Source organism: Hyposmocoma kahamanoa, unplaced genomic scaffold (genome assembly GCF_003589595.1).
Source record: "Hyposmocoma kahamanoa isolate Upper Pololo Valley unplaced genomic scaffold, ASM358959v1 224, whole genome shotgun sequence".
In the NCBI taxonomy this organism is placed as follows: Eukaryota; Metazoa; Arthropoda; class Insecta; order Lepidoptera; family Cosmopterigidae; genus Hyposmocoma; species Hyposmocoma kahamanoa.
The window spans coordinates 5,201,494-5,213,532 of NW_020653743.1; the positions used below are offsets into that span (position 1 = coordinate 5,201,494).

Below are 12,039 nucleotides of genomic sequence, written 5' to 3' on the forward strand. Positions count from 1 at the left end.
CAAAACAAGACCTTATAACTAATTACAACAATCTAGCCTTTTACAGCCCGTTCTCACTAGTCGGCTGTTGGGTCCGGATCTTAATCGGCCCCTCTGTTCACACTAATCGGTTGTCGGGCACGGTCGAAGCTGGTGCCAATTTGTATCACTCTACGCAAGGTGACTGTGCGCGATGAACGTCGACGAAGTTCTTGTTAATTATTAATTGAGAAGTGAGAGAAGAAAACGAATAAAGCTGTCTTTATGTGTCTGTCTTTAAGTGGTGGTTTGGGACTGTAGTTGCGCTTGTGTTATTTATTTTATTAATTTTATGCGGAGGGAGGATGGGATAATTAACTGCATGAAAAAAATATTCAACACAAGCGCAGCTATTTTGCACGATTTAACCGTCACTGAGTTCGCGGAGTAGCAAATTAATTTACTTCCGTTTTTATTAACATGCACTTCCGCAAAGTAACGCCTGAATCTATTAATTACTTGATGAAGTCTATGTTCGTCTTATTTTTTAATCACTTTTTTTACGGGCTCTATATCCATATCGTGACGCAGATCCTCATTTCGCATTACCAAGAAGCACCCGCAGTTGTCCTCAGTATTTTATTTTGGAAGCGTTCATATTCATGTTTATTTGCTTGCCACTCGTTTTTACAAAGATCTTAAATACATGTGACAGAAATAAGTTAGAAAAGTACATTTTGTCAAATTGATTTTACCGGGAATTGAATCCAGGCCCTCCTCATTCCACGACCGCAGTGTAAACCGCTGGAACACCGAAGTCTTTAGCCGTAAGTCGACTGTACGGCATTTTTATTTTCTTAAAAACGGAGACTGGCAATTGACGGTGACATGTAGTAAACAAATTGTTACTCGTGTGACCCACACACAAAGGAATCGTTTTACTGTGATTACAGTCTATAATGACATGTCATTTCAAATGACATACGTCATATCCGTCATCACTCGGTTTCGTGATACACATCTATCATTTTACGAATGTACTATTTATAATTGACACATTATTTTTGTACTCAGGAAGTGAGAAGACAGGCAAAATATGATCACATTTTCTTTAACTTTTCAGTACGAAATTGCCATTTTGTGCTGAAAAATTAAAACTATTTTTTTTTTTAGAATAAAATATACATTGCATATGTACCGGAACGTTTAATCGAAATTAAAAGACGATTGAAGTCATTCTTTTTTCAAGTTAAACTTTCTGGTATATGTGGCCAGTACTTTATATTAATACCTTTGTTACCATTATTCGACCATTTTAGCTCTTTTAAATATATCGTTGACTCCAAGGCTTATACTGTCGGCGCTGTATCAGGTTTCTAAATTTCTTCTAGCCTCGGTGTTCTGAGAAGTGCCCCAGAGTGAACTCCGTTGCTCTGGTACATACTACAGGGAATCCCTTAGTTTGAGACCAGACATTTGATGTTATTTTCCGCGCACATATAATTATTATTATTATTATGTGAGTTTATAGTTTATAGTAGTTTTCTAGCAAGTACCTACATACATATGAAGTTATTGCAAATAACAAGTACAAAGCATATTGTTCTTCTTTATTGCTCTTACGACTTACAATAACATATAACACTCGAGAATATTATTTCAGAAAAACAATAACATGGATTTCATTTTTTATTTATTTACTTGCGTCAACGGTATACAATAATTATAACTACAATTCATACTGCATTACGTAAGCGTGACGACAATGGATTTTCACAATTACATAATTGATGACCACCTTATCTGTAATCCTATAGTGGTGAACCATGGTTTTATACACAGCAGCCCGTTTCAACAGTTGCTTTGGTCTGTAATGTGTCGAAGCAACTCATCGAGTATATAACCAGACATAAGGGCCATATATTCCTGGTAACACATTAGCGATACAGCTCTTATAAATATCAACTCTCGTTTGCACTGAAATATAGACAGGCCAACAACTGACCTGTGTGTACGTCTCCGTATATTCCAAAAAATATTCTGTATTAATTGTAATAAAGATAATATCTCATAAAACATAACAATGCCGTGCTGTTCTATTCGGTGGTGTGGGAAAAACAGCAAAACATCTAATTACAAAACGAATGGAATCACATTTCATCGGTAATTAAATATTAAATATGTAATTTTGGAATTTTCGTCCATTATAGCAAAGCTCAAGTTAACTGGTCGATTTGAAGTGAAACAGTTGACGACACCCGTCAATTGTTTCGAACTCGGGCTAGCCAATCGGAGCGCAGTTGTCACAGTAATGATATGGCAGAATAGTTTTCAAACAAATTAAATGACATTTCGTCTCTATTTCTGGTTATATACTCGATGACGCAACGTGACTTCCTTAGTAGGTCACTGGATTGCATATTGAAGGAAATGTTGAGTAGGCATAAAATTCTTTGTATTGTAATTGAATTATTAATTCACTTCTATCTGCACCATGAACGAATAAACACACTATCTAAAATTGTTCCTGTTTCACTATACGTCGCTAACAAGATGACATCCCAACTACCTCACTGCACAACCAACCTAATATGAGATGTCGACTCTGCCAGGAAAGAAACCTGTATAGTCACATACATTTACTCTCTTATCGCAAAATCTACTTACTACTCGTACTTTCTCGTCGAGCGAGCATTTATAATACCACGTTATGTAATGTATGTAGTCTCACTCATTCCAAACTTGTCTTTAAAAGGAAAGTAATGTGACCTATACAATGAAACTTAGACTTGTTGCTATGGCGGTTTTGTGGTTGTGTGTGAAACTCACTAGAGAAACCAGAGTATGGCCTACTCTGGTCCTCGCGGCCCGGGAATCGCACCCGGGACCTCTGCGTGGTTGACCAGCATGGTAAGGGTTCGGACACAGAATTGGACGGAAATGTATTTTTCTGGAGCTCTGGATAAGTCGTTTGACAAACTTAAGTATTTGGAGAATGAACCTTATTTGTCACTTAGTTAAGTATTCATCATCATCGTAATAATTTGTAAGGTTACTTGGAAGAGATCGCTGTCTAACGATAGAGCCGCCGACCGTACCTTTCGCTATGTCTTTATATAACAGTGACGATCACTGTTTTATTTTCTTTGAAATAAAACTTATTCTATTTTATTATATTCTGTTATAATGTCATAATTGATTTAAACTTCTAGTAAATAGAGTGCATAATACCTCTCCCTGGAATTAATAAAAATGAAAACATACCCTTAAAAATATAGATATAATAATATTGTGCCAGATAACCACACCACCTGCTCTCAAATTAGGTGATTCCCTGTACTTTGAAAGCCAGAACACCCAGAGGTTTCATTTTCCAAATTGGTCCTATCGGGTATCGAACCAGGGACCCGCCGTGCAAACCGTTGGGCTAAGGTCATATTTTTGTTTTGCTTTATGTAATAAGCACATAAAATAATATATTATAAAAATAATAATAATTTTTATATCATATATTTTATCTAATAATATCAATGTCTTTATAATATTATTGATGGCATAACTTATGGTTAGGTATTAATTATGCAAAATAAAACTATATGATTACAATTTGTGTTTATGATTAATTTCACAAAATTTAACTAGAATTTCGTCGAAAGAAATTCGCTACACTGTAGAATTCATTATGTAATTACCTCAGTTACAATCGGATGTAAAAAAATTACACTCAATTAATTTTTAAATAAATATTTTTTTTTGTACATTGCAATTTCTCTGAAGACATAATATATATCTTCAGAAATATAGTTCCCACGTACTAAATTTATATTATAATATGTAGATAGATAAGTATTGATTGGATTTGTGCACCTATAGATTAAATAGTGTCAAACAACAATATATTGCACTAACTTCTTAATATGTCATTGTATATTAATAATAATATATAACGCGAAAACTCCTTTCTTTTTTTTATAATAACTAAATGACGGGACGTACAAGTTCTGCATCTGTTGGTAAGCGATACACCTGTCTGTAACAGTTGCAGTGAAACTCAGAGTTTTCAATCGCAAAGATCTGAGGGGCACTGCCACTGCGCCCGACACCCTGAGGCATAAGTTGACAAGTCCCATGTGTCTGTAATTTCACCAGCTAATTTGTAATTTCTACTCATAGCCCCGCACTAGGGAAACCCTGTATCGTGGGTACCTATCTACCATGGACACAGACATAGACAACCACGGGTAGGCCATACAAATGTTACAGGCAGTTATCATTCCATGCTATGATGTTTCTTAAGTGTAGAAGCACTTTTTTTATAGTTTTAAGTTATTATGTTTAGTATTTATGTAATGTGTACCGTTTTCTATATCCGAATATTTTTTGTATAACACCAAGTGATGGCACGAACAAGTCGTGCATCTGATGGTAAGCGATACGCCTGTCCATAACAGTTGCAGTGCCACTCAAATCTTTAAATCACAAAGATCTGAGAGTCACTGCCACTGCACCTGTCACCTTGAGACCGTAACCTATCAAAAACTCGAATTTCTTTTTTCCGAATTTCATTATTCCGAAAACGATTCGACTTTTTTCGTTAGTGCGATGACAGTTTTGGTATAAATTTGCAACACAGAAATGTCTTACAGCAGAAGTATCATTTGTCCGAAAACCTATTATTAGAATAATTATTAAACATACGTATTTTTCGGGCAGAAGTTTGTTTAATCTATTCATGTTTGCTATACTGTCTATCTTTCATAAAATTTTACCGCCATACAAGATAAATTGTACCGCAATACAATTTCACCGTACAGTTCCAAAATTCTGGACTGTACTTTGCTGGTGCACAGCGAGTCCACTTACGTAATTTCTGTCATACCATTGTGCTATGTTTTTGCGGCCATTGCGGCCGGCGAGTGCCAGAGCCGAATTTGTTTGCATTACCTAGACGGTACGACCCCCTCCTGTAGGTTTAGGTTAGGTTAGTATATGAAAAAGCAGCACGATCCCAACGAGCGACTACAACTCGATCAAATTAACTTGCATCTTGTTCACCATATTTTCTAAAGATACGAGGTGCTTTAATTTGACGAGTTGTATTTTGCGACACGTTCTAATACTTTTAATATCTGTAATAATAACAAATAATATAGCAAAAACGTATCATGGACATCGTTTTTTTACAAAATGAAAATATTCAGTGAGATACATTGGTGAAACGGTTTATTGGGGAAATAAAAAACGGGAAAAGAATAACTTGTCAATATGTCAAAATAGTAAAACATTAAATGGTATAATGAAAAAAACCGTAACGTGTTTTCGGGCAAATGAAACAAAATCTATTCAATAAAAGTCTAAAGGTTTACGGAGAAACAAAATTCTATAAGTCATGTTTCTAGCTTGTGATAGGTAACCCCCTGAGCACAAGTTGACAAATCCTATGTACCTGTAATTTCATCCGCACCCTTACCCGCCAAATAGGTAAGTTGGCAGTACTTCCCTGGAGGAACCCTTTCACAAGAAGCTCTAAAGCTACTAAAAATGTCTTGAATAAATGAAATAAAATATAAGATTAAAGAGGCATAAATTCATGAGAATATTAAACAAGGTTAAACGTATTTATAATGCATTGCGATCCGCGATATTGTTTGATTGAATATTTGATTCCCTTCGGCGCAGCTTTAAACAATTCACCGTGAGAAATCAGTCAAAAATATTATTAAAATGAATAATGAATTTATACCTTGACTAACGTCTTGCACAATGACCAATCGATTTTTTATGTATTTCAAGTAATATATATGAATATTTTCATTCCTTACATATCTTTGTTCGTAACGAGCCATGGTCATCCAGATAGTACGACATGTAGGAGAAATGTTAAAAACGGCAGAAAATTTTGTTACATAAAAATACATAAAACTCGCGTAACTGACAATAAATATATTACTAGATGAAATACATTGTTATAATTACGAACTTGAATGTTGACAATGAAGTTGCATAACTACTATACATATGCCTCCACAAATACGCGATAGTACGAGTATGTTACACCGGAATTTTAAAAAACAATGTCATACATTTTTGAAGGTAAGGATGAAAGGTTTTGACCGCCATTAAGGAAATAAAGGCGAAGCTGCCGAGCCTTGAACACCGCCGTAAAGTCGCCTGTTTATCGGTATTTTACAGAATATATCACACAGAGTTTGCGATGGAATTACAGGATTTAATTCCGCCTTCCCCTTTCCATCATCGGGGGACTAGACGTAAGCTTGGATTCCACCCCTATGTTGTGGATATTCCAAATGTTCGCACGAAGCGTAATGCTTCTACATTCATATGGCGAACGCCTACGGAGTGGAATTTAATAAATTGGAATTTACAATTTAAAATAAAACATAAACTTAATTACTAACCAAGCAATACGCACCACATGTTGCAGTTAGACAATAAATATAGTCTATCTGTACTACATCCTGCCTGCAGACTTCTTCCTTGAACGTTATAATATTAACGTTATGAACGTTGTGGACCTTTTCAAGGCGAGAGTGAATAGGCATTATTTAGGTGTGCGTGATCTATTGTCGACCTCATCGTCACTTTCCAGTAGGTGAGACGGAGGTCAAATGTGCACTTATATTTGTAAAAAAAAATAATAAGAATAAACTGAGTTTTTTCGGATCTAAAATCGCGTGATTTGTGTTTTTTTTTTTAAATAAACCGACATTGAGGACGCTTTATAAGTCCCAAATCATGAAAGTATGGAATGATTTCAAGCTAAGAAACCTTTACAGACATATGCACTTAAGTTTATCGTTAAATCATATATATTATCGACTAGCCAGGACACGCCATATCGCGCTTTATAATATTGATGTCGTCGGTCATTATTACTAATTAATATATCTTCAAAAGCCAATTATGATAATTATAATAATACGGCAGACGATCACATCCATTACCTGGAATTGAACTTTGCAATTCCTTGTGTCATTATCACTAGAGTATTGACCTAGAACACCCAGACTGAAACCTAGTTATAAAAAGCTCGTTTCCAAATTGGTCCTACCGAAAATCGTGGCGGTACCAAATGACGGGACGAACGAGTCGTGCGTCTGGTGGTAAGCGACACGCCTGTCCATAGCATTTTCAGTGCCACTTAGAGATGCCTGTAATTTTAACTAAAATAACGGATAACTCACGTAAGAGTCACCGACGCGAAATCTCATGATTAAGAACCACATTTTTGTTCGAAACATGTCGAGTGAAAATTCGACTTAAATATGGGAGTTATCCGTCATTTAAGTTAATATGTCTGAGTCTCACGGTTTTCTATTTAAAATTGCCTGTACTAGCACCCTTATCCTTCAAAGTCGGAACGCAGCAATGCTCACGTGTTACTGCTGCAGAAATAGGTAATGTGGCAGTACTTCCCTAGACGAACTCTTTCACAAGGAGCTCTACTGCAACTGAAAGTAATGAAAGTTTACAAAATGACAATGACGGTACAGTTTTTGTAAGTGTATATTTACAAAGAGCAACTCCTGGAGTTTCTTGCTCATTCTTCTTAGGTGAATCCTTACGAATGAGCAGTAGAGTTTAATCAGTATGATGATAGGAAATGGAACTATTCCGGATTTGAATCGCGTGAATTTGTTTTGAAAATACAAATGTGTAACAATAGGTAAAACCTAAGAACTCGGCAGTTTGATGATTTCAAGTGTAATTTGCTAACATACGAAATAAAGATTATTTGACTTTCACTTTGAAAGAGTTCGTGCAGGGGAGAAAAAAAACAACGAAGCAAACATATCAAATAATCAACACAATTTGAAATACTGTCTTTCGTACGGCTGTGGCGTATGCAAAGGGATACACGCAGCTAATGCCACAGCAGAGATTAGAGATTATTCATACGAATATGAAATATGATGAAATTGTGGCTTCATCTATCTATTACATGAATCAATTCTCCTTCAAAAAGTAAATAAGCATCATCACTAGAGATCAGAATGCAATGTATTTATTACCTAAATTTGAAGAACTTAATAGACACGTAGTGAATAATACCTCCCTCTGAAATCCCGGACTTGTTGTATTTGTAACTGGCAACTTTATACTTTACTACGACAAGGTAAGTTTAATAGCAGTATAACTCCTTGTGAAAAAGTTCGTCATGGGGAAGTACAGCCACCTTACCTAATTCTGCCGCCAAGCAGTAAAGTGAGTATTACTGCGTTCCGGTTTTGAAGGTGGTAGAGAAAGTACAGTCACATAGGCTTGTCAACTTCCTGTCTCAGAGTAACGGATGCAATGGCAGTCCCCTCAAATCTTTGCTATTTAAGGCTCTGAGTGGCCGTGCAATTGTTATGGGTTGACGTGTCGTGTCCCGTCATTCATTGTCATACAAAAAAACATTGTGACTCATAAACAGTTGGCAGAAAATCATCATCGTCTACCTATTTACGACCCACTACAAGTCATAGGTCTTTTCTATAGAAACTTAGGCCATTGACCACTATGCTGGTCCAATGCGGAGTTTGGTATTTAACAGCTATGAAATTTCAAAATATTCTTTTTGGTTTAATTATTAACGGCTTTTGTTTAAATGTAACAATACAAGACTTATCACCGGAACCAAATGTATAAAGGCTTTAACTCGTGCGGGAAATCCTACTTCCATTTATTTATTGCACATACCGTTTATACATATGCAAACTTATATTATTATATCTAAAATATTACATTGTTTTCATCCTAACAATAACCGAAAACTACGTCAATAGCAAAAATAACGGTATACTTAAACTCGCCTCTCGGAATTTTAAATAATGTTTTATTTCTCTTGACAAATTGGCTGTTTGTTTTTATTCCTATTTTTATTAATTGTTGTAACGCTGTTGGTATAAATATAACAAGTGCTTGTGTTTTTGCTATTTAGATCATCCAGTCACTCTTGGCCATTGGATCAATAAAGAAGCTGAAACGTTGATTTGTTTGAAAAATCTAAATATAGCGTATCGAGTTCTTAGGTTTGAAAGGATTGTAGCCCTAACAACCGTGGTCAGGATCACAGCAGTAAAACAGGAAACTTCCGGTGCACAAATTTATTTAACGTGAAGTAAAAGGTAAAGTAAAGAAAAAAACCCTTATCGGGTTGTATTATGATGAATTACAGATAGACTGTTATTCGCTTATTACGGTCGATACATGATTTACATTGATTGTATTATGATGAAACTTGAAAAGAATAAAAAAAATTTGACAATTTGGTTGAGTAGTATCCGCTATCGCGGTCAAGCAGGGAGTGACCGTCGGAAGAAATAAAATCAGAATACGAAGGAAAATGGACCAATTCAAAAATTTGATGAAGAAAAACGTTACGATACGAATGGAGAGAGGCGATACAAAAAGGTGGGATGACGGTGTAAGTAGGTCACACCGTCACAGGTTCTCGCGATTGTTACACATAGGAAATGAAACTATTTTTTCGGATTTAAATCGCGTATATTTGTTTTTCAAACAAACCAAACGTTTCGGGCACTTTACTGGTCCCATCAGTCAGTCAACCGTGACCATATCTTTAGGGTATACGAGAAGGGTGCTATAACCTGTGCGCGCATAGGAACCTTATAAGCTAAGCTTTTGAACCCAGATCAGCCAGTGTACAGGGTTGTCACAGACCGTTGTCACTGACCTCATCCGGTTCTCAAGAAGCTAGTACCTCGGGTGAGCTGCCCCGGGTGCCCGTACAGTACCCTCCCTATTTTCCAGATAGATACCGGAGAAGTAGCAACGCTCACTACCCGTTGCGCATTGCACAACTAGCGGTTACCACCGCTAAGCCGTCGAGTATATTATATTTAAGGCTCTGAGTGGCACTGCAATTGCTATGAACGGACGTGTCGTTTAATACCAGGCGTATGACTTGTTCGTCCCGCCACTTGATATCATAAAAAAACCTTAGGAAGTAATTAGTGCAAGGAATCGAGAATTTTTCAGAAACTATTTAAAATTTACCATAATTGATATAAATATGTATAGCTAAGGAAAATATTATTTTATGTAAATAAGTTTTGAACGTTCTGAAGTTCCTAAAACTAGGTTTAAATCTTCTTCTTCTTTTAAATGTTATGGCCTCATCATGGCCTCATCAAAGTAATCGATGATTTCGCCAATGTCAAGTTGAGGAACACGTTTTTATAATAATTTAGCCGCACTTATGGCGTGTCAACGAATATCATTGGTAGGTAAACGAACGGGTCAATGTGCACTTGTCACTTGCGAGAATTTTGCGTATTGTTTGACAAGAATCCAAAAATTTTACAGTTTTAGTTAAAAAATGATAAACGAAAAATGTGTCACGGAACGATATTCATTGCTAAGATCTTTTTTAATAAACTGTATTTTGACCACAGCGTTTAGAATAATAATAATATTTATTCACAAAAATAACAATGAAGCGATTCCTTAGCTCCTAAACTAAGAAAACTTGTATCTTAGGAGTCAGTGATCCACTGTGAACACAATAATTTTAAGTCCCTAATTACAATGTTAACTTCAAATTTTGTAAAATTAAAAACATGTTGTGTCTGTGAGTGAATGTATGGGTGTGTAGTTGTGAAGGGTTAGTAAAAAATATACACAGTGGAGTTATAAATTATGTGGCAAAATTACGTTGTTGTCTTAGTCAATAATTCTCCCTTATCCGTGTTTGAAGCGTGTTTGTAATTTGTTTTTAACATGATGTTATTTAGAGGATGTAAGTTCGGCAGCCTGACAGGCGGCCTGTCCAAGCGATTGTATAAAGTGTAATGTGTATTGTCTACAGGCAACCTGGACATGTGCCTGGCATCGCGGTTATCAACACAGGCCAACCTGGGCAACATGGAATCCGGCAAAGAGGTCATTTCGATGGTCGTCGGTAACATATCACTAGTACAGGTAATGACACAGGAAGAGAAACATAATAAACTATATGTATACAGGATGGATAAATATAATGAGATATGAAGGGGAACTACCTTTATGCTCAGGCCACACAGAGGCGACCGCGAAAGCATTGCGGGCGCGGGATTTTTTGTAATTTACAAGTTTGAAAAGCACACCCCTGGTGGTGCCCGTTGGAATGTTCTGTAGGATTGTAATGTAGCAGGAGAGTAGTAGTCGCCTCCGCAGCCTCCATATATCTTGCTTAACAAGTTTAAAGTTCAAAATTCAAAAGGGTAAAGAAATTGTGGTAATAAATCCAGCTTTATAAATATTAGTCCCGTTATGTTAATATTTGTGATCTTTAAAATGTTTATCGCACAAGAGATTTTTGGTAATTGGTAAACGGTTCAAAAAATTAACGAGAAGATGTGTTCGCTGCCGCGATCGGGCAGGGAGTGACGATGGAACGAAACAGATCGGAATGGCGGGGCAAAGGCATTTTTAAAGAACGATTCAAAATTTAAATACGCGTGGCCAGGAACCGGAGAAATAGCGATAAAAAGGTGGGATGATGATGTAAGGAGGTCTCATCGTCACAAGTTTATATAAAACCCTACCACACTGAACAACGCAACGCATTGCATGTGTGCGCTGTAGTGATAAAACGGCCGTAACTCAGTGTAATTGCTGCTCAATTAGAGCAACGTATACTGATATTATGCTACGCCCGAGAAAAGCTGAAAACGGCGAAACCGCTGCGCGGCAGTGAGTGCACGATAGGGTATATCAAAATAATTAAATGTTTGTAGAATCATATTTAATTTTATGGTTAGTACTGTTAGTTTGTGTGCACACAATAATAATAACAGAATAATTAGATTAGTGTTAGTATTAGATTAATAGGAGTTACAAAAATATATCATCGATGGAAGGTAGCAATACCATAAACTCAAAGTGCTTCGGAATACCAAGTTTTTGTTTGCGTATAATCTAAATAATATATATTGCGTATAATAAATCTTTAATGTATTTCCTAAAGGTAAACTTAGTACTGCTACTGTAGACAGGCGTGTCGTTTACCATCACGCGCACGACTTACTATACATATACATATACATATACATATACATATACATATACATATAC

The 12,039-nt window shown here is 36.2% G+C and overlaps 1 protein-coding gene across 2 annotated transcripts in view; it reads left to right on the plus strand.

Annotated features, from left to right (window-relative positions):
- Positions 1-12,039, plus strand: part of LOC113228107 (solute carrier family 41 member 1-like) — a 165,863-nt gene that overhangs the window by 143,330 nt on the left and 10,494 nt on the right. For both annotated transcript variants that reach the window (XM_026461257.1, XM_026461256.1), the window contains exon 6: positions 10,793-10,905. In XM_026461257.1, the coding sequence (XP_026317042.1) occupies positions 10,793-10,905 (113 nt within the window). The remainder of the gene's footprint in view (positions 1-10,792; positions 10,906-12,039) is intronic.